The sequence below is a fragment of the Procambarus clarkii genome, chromosome 91, assembly GCF_040958095.1.
Source record: "Procambarus clarkii isolate CNS0578487 chromosome 91, FALCON_Pclarkii_2.0, whole genome shotgun sequence".
NCBI lineage: Eukaryota > Metazoa > Arthropoda > Malacostraca > Decapoda > Cambaridae > Procambarus > Procambarus clarkii.
The window spans coordinates 6,625,889-6,639,879 of NC_091240.1; the positions used below are offsets into that span (position 1 = coordinate 6,625,889).

A 13,991-nucleotide genomic window follows, 5' to 3' on the forward strand; every position below is an offset into this window, starting at 1 on the left:
CAGACAAGCTCCGAAACAACCATTATATTTACACAATGCCATATTTTTGAAAATTTATTACTTGGCCTTTTCCTCGTGCAAGAATCAGTATGGCCATTCAGAAAATGGATAGAACTTGCCTGTGCCACAGGTTTCCACAAGGTGCCAGAACAGGCAATGAAAATGCAGCTTTTAAAGCAGCAGACATCCAGGACCCAATCATTCATTAAATATGCAAGTGGAAGGTGTTTTCCATACCACACACTGGCAATGAAGACTTTGGAAGTGGGGATGGTAGCAGTGCACAAAGATGTGGTACAGTATTATCTCAAAACCTCTGGCCCTTAATATCCATACATAATGCAAAGAACTAATTCTATGAGGGTTGCAATCTTCAGCAGGTATTGGGTCCAGAGGTACACCCCTGGCTGTTTTGGCTTTCCCCAATGTACACATAAACCGAGATAAGTAGACTTTAGAACAGGGGCCATGATCCGTGGGTTGTGAAAGAGTGCTGCTGAAGGCAAATGCCGAGAAACTCTGATACTAGGGGACAACAGCCACTGGGTATTATGGACAGAACTGTGCAAACCATACCAACCCAACAAAAGGGCCTTGTCAGGAGAGATTTTTCCATTCTTCACTAGGAAGGTATCAGGATGGCAACTAACAATGGCATTACCCAAGAAAAGCTGACAAAAGTCTGGACAACATCCAGAATGTTGGATACAAGATGCAACTGTCAACGAGTCGAGAATCATACACCTGAAGAGACTCCTGCTTGGCCATGGGAAAATTGCATGACAAACCTGACAGAACAGATTTCCTCAATGACATTCCTGTCCAACTTTTAACCACATATTATCGTGTAGATGGATAACCCACCCTGAGGCAGATGGCAATAACATCAAAAAAAATCCTAGGCATATCTGATCCTGGCTTTCAGATGTGCACAGGAACATCTCACTAACATTATCCCATCGGCTTACCATGAAAGGGCAGACAGAACTGACATGATTGGTCCCAATGAAAGGTCTTAACACTGGATGCCCCAGTTGTGGACTAACAGCATGGGCCAAATGAACAGTGCTTGAACAGAATACCAGAACCCTTACCTTTTTCAGAAGCCTTAGTTTTCAATTCATTTGTGCTCTCACTTGCAATACTGCTCTATGATCTCATTTGAAGGGAGGAGAGAGAGAGATTCAAAATGCTGTAGGGGGCACACAAGAATCACATAGTGCTGTATGCATTGATAGAGTAAATAGACCTAAATTAAATGGACACAGAATGCAATCCCTGGAACACAAATGAAAGCTTCACACAAACTTGAGAGTTGTGAGGTAAGTGTTGATATATTGCCAGGTGAGAGTTGTGATTGTGTGACGCTGAGAACCCTAATGTGATGGTATAATTCCCTTATGGAGAAAGAGGTAAGGTAAGAAGTGTAGAATAGACTCATTGAAGAGCCGAGATGTCATAAGCTTAGAGAACACTGAACATCAGAGGCCTGCAATTATTCAACCATCTAAAAAAGGAAACTTAAACCCTTTGTTCAAACCATATTTGTTAAGTTTTATAGGAGGGAATTAAACAGGTTGCCACAAGAAGTGCAGGATCATTCGGGGTTGCAAAGATTGTGGGAGCCCTGCGAGCCACCACCAGCCAACCAGGTTGTTGCCAGAAAAGCCTGGACTCGGGGCCCAGCTGCAGGAACAAAATTAATCCAGTCACAGGTAAACTAGCCTCATCTAAACATGAAAAGGGAAGAGTATAACAAGTCTTAATATAGGTTAATTGTTCCCATGCCTGTATTTTCTTTCCTTTTATGACATTTCAGACAGTGAACTACTAGTTTCCAAACTATACTCTGTATGTGTATAAAATATACTGCAATAGTTTAACTTGTGTTCCTCAGCTTTTATTATATAAATTATATACAGTATTAAATATAGTACATCAAAACATAACAAAAATAACCTGAACTAACATACTTTGGCAATCACTATTACTGTACTAAGTGGACCAGTTTAGATCTTGAAAGCAGCACCTAAGAGTTTAGCTACGCCAAGTATGCATATTATGCAATCTCAACTGACAGTCAATAAGACAGTCTCTTATTCAGTCATGGTAAGAGTTAGTGTACATAAATTCCCCCACCACCCAAGAGCAGTTACCTTTTCCAAATTGTCAGCAAACTTCTTTGCAAGTGCAACAGACCAAAATTTTAACACATTAAATTTATCGGGACATGACACTGAAATTGTTACTGTTCAAACTAAGTGGCACATGACATATACCAATAAGAGATTCAAATCTTCTGTTATACAAATTATATACAGTATTGGAAAGTATTATCTTTTACCACAATTGTGTTTAGTTGCAAGCCCAAGAATATATTATCTAAAAGAACATTTACATGCACAATTCTCTGACTGATGTCCGAGCCACGGACAGTCATTACCCGCAGTCTTTAGCAGAGTACAAGTTATATAGAAAAGGAAGAGCACATACACACATTTCTGTAATTGTATGTAAACAATACCTATCTTTAATTAAAGATTACTGCTATGCCTAACTTGGTGGCATTCTATGATTTTACCATACTGAAAATTTAAATGTCTCAACAAATTTAATACTGTCAACAAAAATAACCTAAGATTAAAACTCATGGGCTTTGAACATTAAGTTTCTGAGGTACTTATTGTATTTTCTGTAACAGTTATAAAATTAGTACTTTTCTAACCATTTTAGATTTATATAATATAAAAGATCAGGCAGGCTTATTTTCTCTATTCACTACTCCTAAAACATACCATCATACATATCTACTTTCCCAGAAAGTAGGGAATGTATTTCCCTGGCAAAAGATACATAACAACAATAACTTAATGTAGCATTCTAAACTGTGTGTCATGCAGCTTTGTCATGGCTTGCAGCAGAGATAATGGCATTGGGCCAAGTTAGTCCGTTTCCATCAGGTGGGTGCCACGATGGGAGAAGAATATGTCGCCATCCTCTGGGTGAAAGGCAGAGAAAGTACTATAGCATACCATAAAGTTCCATTATGCTGTATTACAATAATGTTGCATAATAATCCTGCTGGGTACCCAAAATAACTATTTTGTGGAGTCTAGCTAAGGTTTAATTATTGGCACAATGAAGCAAGTACCCAAAATATATTGCATCAAAATACATGGTGGTTGAGTAAGTATAACCAGCTGGATGATGCCATTTGTGTGGTTAACACTGCATTATACAGTGGGGAGGGAGGGGGGGGATGCCTATTGGGGGGGCCAAGAAATTCAGTCTGTAGCAGAAAGGAGAACATATTGTACAATGCTACAACTGAATTCTGCTATCACTTGGTTAAGAAAATGGGCATATGCTCTTAAAAAGAAAAGTACATAAATTATTTTGCTCATTTATATATAAATAAATATTTATACCCCACACCAAAATCGGTTTATATATTATTTGCGTATGCATAAACTTTACTGTATCATTTGCTATATGAAAAATCCCAAAAATTTGATAGTTCAAAAATGGGCAAATTTCTGGAAATCAATTTCATGCAAATCCTGTACATTATTTTAATAAACCACAAAAGGTACAGAAAAGCATTACATACATTATTTCAAATGTTTATGGTTATTATTAGTCTATTACAATTTTACTACATTGATATTTTATGTCTTATTTCAAAAGTCATAACTTTTTCCAAAAGATCCTCCACAAAAAGCTACACGCTTCAGTTTTGATAGAGCTTTACTTTCCATGTGGTTATTCCCAATAGTTGTATACTTACTTATGGGTCACCATGTACAGTATGTTATAGAAAAAAACTCACCTGCCATGGCTTAAACCAAGAAACACTTTCCAATTCTCTGATACCCCAAAATCATACGGATTCTTGTATATCTGTTGAGAAAGCAACTTCAATTGTAAAAAACACTTAAAATTAACCAGGAAAAAATAATTTAATCAAGATCAAGTTTAGGGTATGCTCATATTTAATGTCTACATTGATTGTACTGCTGTAATAATCAATTATTGAGCTGCACGAATTCTGGAAAATGTGGAGGTGCAGGTACTGTACCAGTACTTTACATAGCTCAAGGTTTGTTACCAAAATTCTTTTGGAAAGTAGAAATACATCCCTGATACAGAAGAGTGACAGTTCATTACTGCACTGTGATGTTACATGCATTTGCACACTTTCCTATACAAAAAACTTTTAAAAATGAGTACTGTATATAATTTTAAAAAATTTCATTTTTTTTTGGAGGGGGGGATGCAACAAATTCCAATTGAGTGAAAGCATGAACACATGTCCCTGGAAAACTTATTTTCCATCACAAATGAACATAACTATTTGATTATCAGCACAATGTTCTTTAGTTGTATCCAGCTTTCCAGAGCATCAATTTCACTTTGAGCAGGAGTCTTGTGTAATCATGAAGATTCATCTGTGTGAATTTCATGTATCCAAAGTTCTCCAAGTACACACTCGTGCAGATCAAGGGACAACTTTACTTTCAACATGTTTTGGAGCATGTATGACTATTTCCTGCATATTGAGACCAATTTAATTCATAACACAAACTTAATGAATAATAAAAATATAAGCACTTTAAATGGTTACATTTACACACAGTGATGGGCTTCTCATCTACTTAAATTTATTATATAAAATAATAATAATTATAATTACTAACTTGGTTTATTTTTGCCAGCCTTTCAGTCTCCTTTTTGTTGATGTGAGCTTCAATGCTTGTCTCTCCTCTTGACACCAGTCTTCCATGCCAAGTGGCCAGTCCACCAAGTGAGAAAAACACACCTGTGAAATCAAAAGTTAAATCATTACCCTTCAGCTGCATTTGTAAACGTTTTTTTGCATGGTTCTAACAAAATATCCTGGCATCTTCATGCCATGCAAACCTCTTCCTACATGTCAACCTTATTCTTTCCAAGGTCCTGCAATACCTCGGCTCCTTTCCTTCATTCTCACTACAGGGTATTCTCAAATTTCCTTACATAAAATTATTTTACTCTTCAACATAACTATTGTTATTATTCACTTTTATCACTTCTCTATTGCATCAAACTAAATTAATTAATCAACAATCATTCTCTGTCAGAATAACTATATTATTGTATTGGTATATCTCAAAGATGTTATGGTATTTGCTCCTATCATCCAAGAGGTTGACATTTTCAAATAAACTGTATTCTTATCTTGACCTCCCTAATGACTCCTCAAGAAGAAGTAAAACCCAATAGACTAATATAAATTAGCAAATAAAATTCATAGAAACCATTATTAGGGTATATTTAGTAGCTGTGTAAGACAATGATTTACTTAACAAGTAGCTTGTTCATGAATTTTTTTTATTTGGACTTGTCATAGTCGTAACAGATCATACTTACGTAAGCAATAGTATATTGTCAAGAACAAGGGATTACATTGATACAGTACTATATTAGGCCACAAAAATAAAAGACTCAAGAATCTAGATAATGAAAGCAAGGTTAAAATATTGGGATACTTTTGATGAGAGAAGAGGAACCTACAGTATGTTTATGGAGGTTATGAATTGCATCCAAATTCTTAAAGCACTGAAGAAAGTTCCTCAAATTACTTAACCAATGCACAGGTAAAATGTATCAAACTATTTACCTGTTGTCAGCATGCCAGAGTACATGATAGAGAATCGGTACCAATAAATTCTCCGGTCTATATCGGCTAGTTCATCAAGAGGCTCTAGAAGAACAGGGCTGCCAACAGTACCACCATACTGAGAACATTAATAATTCTCTAAATCAGTCTACCAATCTAGCAAGTCTTAATAAAAAAAAATGTATATATATATTATTTGTAGCATTTTCCAATTAGTGAGTAATACAGGTACTAAATTCCAGATTTTTTTTATAATAAAATAATTTGAAAATGTAATTGCTGAGAAAATATATCAAGCCTTTTTTAATAAAATTAATATATATATGCAGTAAAATTGCAAAGGTATATTATAATACTGTACAGTACAAATTAATGGAATGTTTTTCAGTATACATACTAGCTGTAGTAAGTGTTAAATGTAATATTGTAGAAAGCATTTTATCTGGTAGGACCTTCAGTAAGCTCCCCCTATGTAAGTAAGCTATTCTTGTTAAACTTTCCCATGAAATAATATTTTTATGTATTTAAAGCAATTTATAATTAAGGAAAAGGCAAGATTCATACTACCAACAATTCGTGAAAAGAAGCGTAAAACTGAGAGCTAACTGCTTAACCAAGAAATATATTATATTTCAAACAAACCCATACAACAAAAATTAAATCCCTATGTGCAGAACTGAAATTTTTTTGTATCTACCTACTCTATAAACTTGACTAACAGCTCATCAGTTAACCCTTGTGCTGCTCTGGGCCTTAATGTCTAGAGCAGCTGGCCATCTTTCATGCAATTTCATAATTTTACATTTTTTTCTATAGTATATATTTATTTGGGCTACTCCTCAAAGTACTTCTGGCAACACATTAACATAAGTGATTTCTGCATTTGTTTATATCAATCCAAGGTTACTTAGAGGTTAAATGCCCTGACCACACACAAGCAGATACAAGCAGATTCTCCCTTACATACTTGGCTATGGGGGTGCATGTAGGTGGTCCATAAGAGTAGGAATTTGGTGGTGTGTGTATACAATGAGGTCAGAGCAAGATGTATGGAAAAATTCAGTCAATATATACTTAAATTAAATAATACAAGGCTAAGTGACTGTTTTTAGTCATTTATCAGTACAATATCCATAGCCAGACAAACATAATTCACCCAAACTCAATGGTTAGATGAATAATGAATAAAATATAAATTACTGTATACTGAATACACTTTATAATCTGTACAGGTATATATATAAAACAGAACTCACCACAGGCATCATATGAGTACCATTGAGCCTGACTGGGTAGCCCTCTAACTCTTCGTCGTCATCCATCACCAAGTCCATGGCATCAATTAGACCTCCGCCCATGTCGCCTCCTAGCCATATCTCCTTGTATGCAATTTCAAAACCGAGAGTCAGGATGAAAATGGTCCCCAAGACCATGTACACCATGTACATCAAGAAATAACGATGGTTAAAGTGCCCCACACAGTTGTTGAGCCAGGCTGTTTTTCTTATTTAAGGAAAGATCTTTAAAAAGAAAGATCTGTGGGGGCAAAACAAAGACACTGCATTATTAATTCGAGTACAGTATTACGAAGATATGTACCCCAATGAAACATGCCTCAAATCACTTAATTTGATTAGTTTAGCCAAGACAACAACTAATAAAAAAATACAATACTAAACTACAAAATACTGTATAAATACAAATCATTAATGTAAATGTAAATAATTTCTCTTTCAGCAAGCTAATTATATATTTGTAGGGTCATAATTGACACATTCTGTTTCTAACAACAAAAACAAGAATTTCAAGCTCTTTAATTCATTTAATTGCTGGCACAAAACTTACTGTTATCACAGAAGAGCAACAAGAAAGTAGGCAGCGGATTATCAACTATATACGGTAATCGATGTACTATATATCCAGCGCTCTAAAGAGAAGACATGGTGAACCACTTTATCTGGCACTCAAGTCATAGCAATTAATTCTTTATTAATAAAATAAAAAGCAGAAGATATGGAAAGGCAACTATAAAACAAACCAATAACTGCTCTGAAATAATCATTATGCCTGCAAAAGGATACGACAGTGATGATCCATCTTGAGAATACAACGGTTACACACAGAGCAGTGGTGAGTCCGAGGTGACTTTGGTGCTATACACTTCTTGCACACACTTACTGCTTCAGTGATCAAAATCCCCTGTAAATATTAAATATTACTTCCATTTTACATTTAAATGCAAAATTACATTTTAACATTTAAATGCAAAATGTAAAAGTTCTAGAATTACTAGTACAATATTACTCTCGAATTCCGACAAACGATATTTTGCTTTTACTGTATATAGTCATCAACTAGCTGTCAACTGATCACCTTGGGACCAAGAGAGGTTGAGTAACACTTGATTAATCAATAATTGATTAAGGGGATGATTAAATAGGATATATATTTCCAAACACAGCACTGTATCTTAAATATTCTTTTCCAATATTATTCTCCTGTTTCTTCTAGCCCGATGCCTCCCCACCCCATGAAAATTTGAGCCAGTAAAATAGTAATGATAAAGGATTCTGGAAAATAAATATTTTGATGTCACTTGGAAAGCTGAAATTGGGTGAAAAAAAGGGAAAGCTAAATTTGTAATAATAATAAAGTAATAAACAGGTAAATTCACTTAAATATGCTTCAATTCTTCAGAACTATGATATCAAAGTCCATGACATGCAAATTTAAGGGATAAATATTTTGTATTCTATGATGACAACATAGAATACAGTACCAAATAGTAGATCACAGACCTCTGCAGGTAGATCACAGACCCATATGCTCAACAAAGAACTATAGCTTACATTTTTAATAGGCAGAGATTAGCTAATAAAATAAAAATAAACATTTTTTAATACATTTTCTGCAACAGATTGCAGAAAGACTCACCTTTGGAGGTGTTCCTGGGTCAGTAACTGATGCCATTATGAAGTGGAATACAACATTTATTAACAACCAGTGCCCCAATACAATTAGAAAAGAAGCAAGAACCGGCGATTTCTGCCAGTAGTGCGGCAGACCAATGATGTAGACTATGGCAACAACTGAGCTAGTTAATATTATTACGCCTCCAACGAGAATCTGAAAAACAACAGACATACAAGTCAGTTTTTAACAATATGCACAGGCTGAAAAATATTGCATACATACACAAATACATAATATTTTGCCATAAGAAATACAAATATATTGCCATTAGAATCATCACGAATGGATATCAGTGGGAACTAACAACAGTACACCCTAATAAATACATTAATTGATGCCAAGTGCAGGTTAAGGGTTAGTGATATCTTGCCAGTATGTATTTATGGACAAAATGATGCATTTCTTCTAGATTTGAGATTTGACTTGAAAATGGTCCTGGACGGACCGAAACGTCGTCGTCTCTTCACTTTCTAGTGTGTGGTTTGGTCAACATTTCAGCCACATTATTGTGACTCCTCGTCTGCATGCTGATGCATTATTCTTTAGCTACATTGCTGGGATAACCCAGCCTCCAAAAATAATATAGCTACTATGAATGTACAAAATTATGAACTGCTGCACCCCAAAATAATACCCCCCATTTCGCACAATTAAAATTATAAAAGGCATAACAAAACATACCACCACGCATATTTTTTTAATAACATTAAACTAAAGAGACTTAGGAAGACTCCATTAAAAGTTAAAAATAATCACCTAAAGTGATTATTAATAATGTTAGCAGATTTAAACGAAGTTTCAAAATGTTAAAAATAATATACTTACTGGCCCAAGGATCTTTGTGAAATGGTCTACAATCCACACCATTGGTTCCATTAAAACTTCCAAGACGTACCCCATATTTACAAAATCATTGTAGAATACTGCTTGCATTGTTAAAATGAACAGATCATACTTCCATTGTAGCCATTTCCTGCAAATTTAAAATCAACAATACAATACAAAATCAATACAATAAAATCAATACAAAAGATTTTAAATCTTTGAATAGTAATCTTTTTGCTATAAAAAAATACAAATTAAAAGTAAATAATTCACAATTTTGTTCATAGTTATATTCATTATGTTTACAAGTATCAAGGACAAGAGGCTTTCATGAGCAGTAATATATCCTTAAACTGATGATTTGTAAATAGATGAATTAACACACCAGCTGTATCTTGTGTGAAATTCTCTCAAGCCCTTAATACTACTTACTTTTGTAAGTGGCAAGCTGTTTACAGTAGACAGGTTGCAAATGATCAACCTCTCGGCTAATTGATGTCCTTTTAGATAGCTATAAACCTGCCTAGTCTAGCCAGCCTTGAAATGATTTGAACAAGATGTTACCAATTAAGCTTCTGATTCTGATAATGACAATGTCTACTTGTGATGTAGTAAGTAGACATTTGTCAACGTTTGTCATTGCGATACTTGTGTAATTAATGTATTGTACTTTTTATGCAAACTTTCCCAATTATATATGTGCTAACATTTATACATAAAGTTTCTGACTGATTGACTATCATGGCTGACACACCTTTCTACATTTAGCATATGTAGAAAGAGTTAAGATTGTTGTCCTGGTGCCCAGTACACATGGCGGATCCTGGTGCATCTCTGTCAGGCTTGGCTAAACCAGCAGTTAGCTCAAAGCCACTAATGGTCTACCAAAATATATGCCTTTGCATTACATTCAACACACATGCATTTATTACTTCATAAATTAGTTTTTAGAAGAGGAATCTTACTTTAACAAAAGCATTGTTGTATAGGACATGCTTGTAAAGTTTCTCTTACCAATATATATATATATATATACCTGTATATATATAAAGGAAAAGAAAATGGTCATCCAGATGTACAAAACCTGTATGCACTCCCATCTTTACTACGGTATCTAAGCATGGAGACCTCACCTACAAAAAGACAACTGCAATGGAAAAGGTTTGTTTATGTTTGTTTGTTTGTTTGAGATATATACAAGAGTTGTTACATTCTTGTACAGCCACTAGTACGCGTAGCGTTTCGGGCAAGTCCTTAATCCTATGGTCCCTGGAATATGATCCCCTGCCGCGAAGAATCGTTGTTACATCCAAGTACACATTTTACTGTTGCGTTAAACAGAGGCTACAGTTAAGGAATTGCGCCCAGTAAATCCTCCCCGGCCAGGATACGAACCCATGACATAGCGCTCGCGGAACGCCAGGCGAGTGTCTTACCACTACACCACGGAGACTGCTAAGGTTCATTAAGCCACATCACATTTTTGTAAACATTCATGGTAACTCAATGAGGCAGCAGCTCAATGTAGGAAAGACAATACGAGATGCATTTTTTCCTTAGGTAATGAACCAATGAAATCTGTTACCCGCCAAAGCTGTGGACACGAAGACAGTACATACATACTGTACTACAGTTCTAAATACTTATGGGGAAAAAATAATCTTGGGAATAATGTGTGGGAAGGTGGGCTTTCACAAGTTACCTCTTCCCATTGAGGCAATTACAGATGGTGGCCTACAGGTTACTTCAGCATGTGTATAACACTATAGTCTATAATACTACATATAAAACTACTACTACTAATAATAAAAGTAAAATGTTAAATATTTAAAAGAGATCATACGATAGCTATAGCTAGCACTTATATAATTTTATTTGTAAATATTCTAAAATAAATTTGATATACAATTGCCCAATTTCCAGTAAACATTAAGTACACTGTGCCTGCAAACAAATTTCTTAAAACTACTGATTCAACGTATACTTTGTTCTCTCACCTTGTCTCACGAGGAAGGTTATAAAGTCGTTGCATTAACAGTTTGATTCTCCTTCTCCAAAGAAACAGCATCTTGCCTAGAAGATAATGTTTCCTTATAAGATGGGAGGCAAAGACAAAAAAAAAATGGCTTCAGTGATTCCTAAAACAAAAAATATGATTTCATAATAGTGAATTGGGTATTAAATTAAGCATTATTATTTTCTTAACACTGGAGATACATCATTAAATTCACAATTCTTCACTCATTATATACACAGACCTAAAGGTCAAACTAGCAAAGAACACAGCTCTCTCCCCGCTCTCTACTGTACTCCCTCAGCTTATTCTGCTGGTAGGAAAAAAAGCTTAGGAAGTAACAGAATAATGAGCTTATCTTGCCACCAGAGTACCATATTGATACTAATGATACAATTACAATCGCTGTTAGAACCAGGCACAAGGAATCCATTTTTTTTTTTTTTTTTTTTTTTACTTCTTTCACCCCTCTCATCAGTCTTATACAGTGATGTTAAAATATGGCTTTATTTACATAAATAGTTTCAAAATATACTGCAAAGCATTTCTTAAATGTTTGTAATGAATTTGAAAATACATCAGTTAACAATACATTCTAATGTTCTTATTCTAATGTTCTAGAGCTTTGTAGGCAAAGAAACTGTCGCACATTTCAATTGCACCAACTTTCCCCAAGATTCATGGTATTATTTCTCATAGCCAAATATACTGTACCAGCCATTAAAAAAACTTACGACCGAGCTTATTAAAATTCAGGTCACCTTATAGGCTACCCTTAAGATAAAAATGTTTATATCAGAGTATCTTCTGAAAATTATTTCTTAATTATATTAGTCCACATTTACTGTACCTTCTCATGCTTCTTTGAATTTTGTTGGAATTAGAAGTCCAAAACTGTATTATTCAGTGTACTCAGGGTATGGTTTGACCAACACAAAATACAGTCAGTATGGTCTTTTTGCTCACAGATAGACATTACTGTGTATATTTCAGATATCTACTGATAACTACTCCAAGATTCATCATTGTGGTAGTCTAAGTATATGGGGGTTTCTCAACATCTTAAATTCGTATTTGACATTATTGCACACTAAGTACATTAACTACATTAAAGCAAATCTTTTGTGCCTCTAAGCACGGTGCAAGCCTCTCTAAGTCTACGTATAATACAATCTGCTTCAGCACTTTGTCTCAGTTGTGTCAATACAACATGGCAGATAAACACAGCATAAACATAGCAGATAAACTTGCCAGACAAACCACACAGTCTTGCATTGACTAATGTTCACTATATTCGACTCTGGAACTAGTAAACTACCACCCACTAACTAGTATAAACAACACAGGTAGCGGGCCAGGTGAGTGGTGAAGTGTGGTGGTCAGGAAGCAGCACCCGGCAACACCAAGGCCTCAACACCTCCGGGAGTCATGGGGGTGTGAAGCCATTCTCAAGCCGCCGTGTTGACAGTGGATACAAGCCGCCACATCGTACACAAGACGATTCGCCAACGAATTTTTTTGAAACCTTAATCACGAAAATTAACACGTGATGAAAAATGTGACGGAGGCAGAATTGAAACAGAATTTCCCTTAAGTACTTTCGTATTTAATAATACATCTTCAGACGGAATGAAGATCTTCATTCCTTCTGAAGATGTATAATTAAATATGAAAGTACTTAAGGAAATTCCTCTTTCAATTCTTCCTTCGTGGTCTGACACTGTCATAATATATATATAAATATATATATGACAGTGTGTGTAAATCACGAAAATTAACACGTGATGAAAAATGTGACAGTGTATAAATATATACAGTATATATGAAAAACAGAAAACGAGCTTCATTGAATCGTCTCGTGTACGAAACAGACATACCATGTTGACAGTCTCTGTCCCGAATTTCGTCCTCGTTCACATAACTATCGTTCCAAACCAAAATTGGATTAAAATGGGAATTGAACAAAATATACATATACTATACATATACATGTACTGTATATGTTGTCAGTTAATGAAGATAATGTTCTTGTGATTTTTAAGCTTTTTATAGGTATCCTAACAAGGGGGAGGGGATAGTAAAATAGATGAACAGAGGCACCAGGTGAAAAAATAACGTGCCCAATCATTTGTGTCTCGCTTGGAGGATCGAACCCGGTATCACCAATACTGTTGTTCAATTGTATAAGAAAAAAAATTTGATAATGATTACTGTGAAAAAAAATAGGCTGGGACGTTAGGACTCGATCTGTGGTACATAGAGTCACAGATCAGAGCCCCTCATAGAGCCGTATTATTAACAAAAATAGCTTTTGACCCCAATATTCATGCTCTAGCGAGGCCCGGACTAAAATACATGAACCCGTCTCAAGAGTGCGGTCCACATGGACAAAAGGGAGGTCGTGGTTACTAACGGGTGTCTCAAGGTTTCTAGGTTTTATTATCAATTATAGTAACATGATTCTTCCACATTAGCTCCGGACCTCCCGAGAGATAAGGCTGTGTTTGCTCACAACACTTT

General features: G+C 35.2%; 1 protein-coding gene across 3 annotated transcripts; it reads right to left on the bottom strand.

Moving 5' to 3' along the window:
- Positions 1 to 1,878: 1,878 nt before the first annotated feature.
- LOC123773983 (palmitoyltransferase ZDHHC16B) lies at positions 1,879 to 12,946 on the bottom strand. 3 transcript variants are annotated; one of them, XM_045768014.2, is made up of 10 exons: positions 12,801 to 12,946; positions 11,455 to 11,530; positions 9,458 to 9,605; positions 8,594 to 8,785; positions 7,741 to 7,858; positions 6,916 to 7,154; positions 5,660 to 5,777; positions 4,698 to 4,819; positions 3,830 to 3,900; positions 1,879 to 2,998 (listed from the first exon to the last, which is right to left on the bottom strand). In XM_045768014.2, the coding sequence occupies exons 2-10, from the start codon at positions 11,523 to 11,525 to the stop codon at positions 2,893 to 2,895; spliced, it is 1,185 nt and encodes a 394-aa protein (XP_045623970.1). In that variant the 5' UTR covers positions 11,526 to 11,530; positions 12,801 to 12,946; the 3' UTR covers positions 1,879 to 2,892. The 3 variants fall into 3 exon arrangements, with proteins under 3 accessions (XP_045623970.1, XP_045623969.1, XP_069174816.1); XM_045768013.2 differs by having other exon boundaries at positions 12,723 to 12,940; XM_069318715.1 differs by lacking the exon at positions 12,801 to 12,946 and adding an exon at positions 12,322 to 12,342.
- Between the last annotated feature and the right edge of the window lie 1,045 nt (positions 12,947 to 13,991).

Excerpts from the sequence above, each read along its gene's own strand:
- LOC123773983 (XM_045768014.2), bottom strand. The coding sequence starts at position 11,525 with ATGCTGTTTCTTTGGAGAAGGAGAATCAAACTGTTAATGCAACGACTT. Across the intron at positions 8,786-9,457 it reads TCACAAAGATCCTTGGGCCA|ATTCTCGTTGGAGGCGTAAT; the intron begins GTAAGTATATTA and ends GTTGTTTTTCAG. Across the intron at positions 5,778-6,915 it reads GTACTCATATGATGCCTGTG|TATGGTGGTACTGTTGGCAG; the intron begins GTGAGTTCTGTT and ends TAATGTTCTCAG.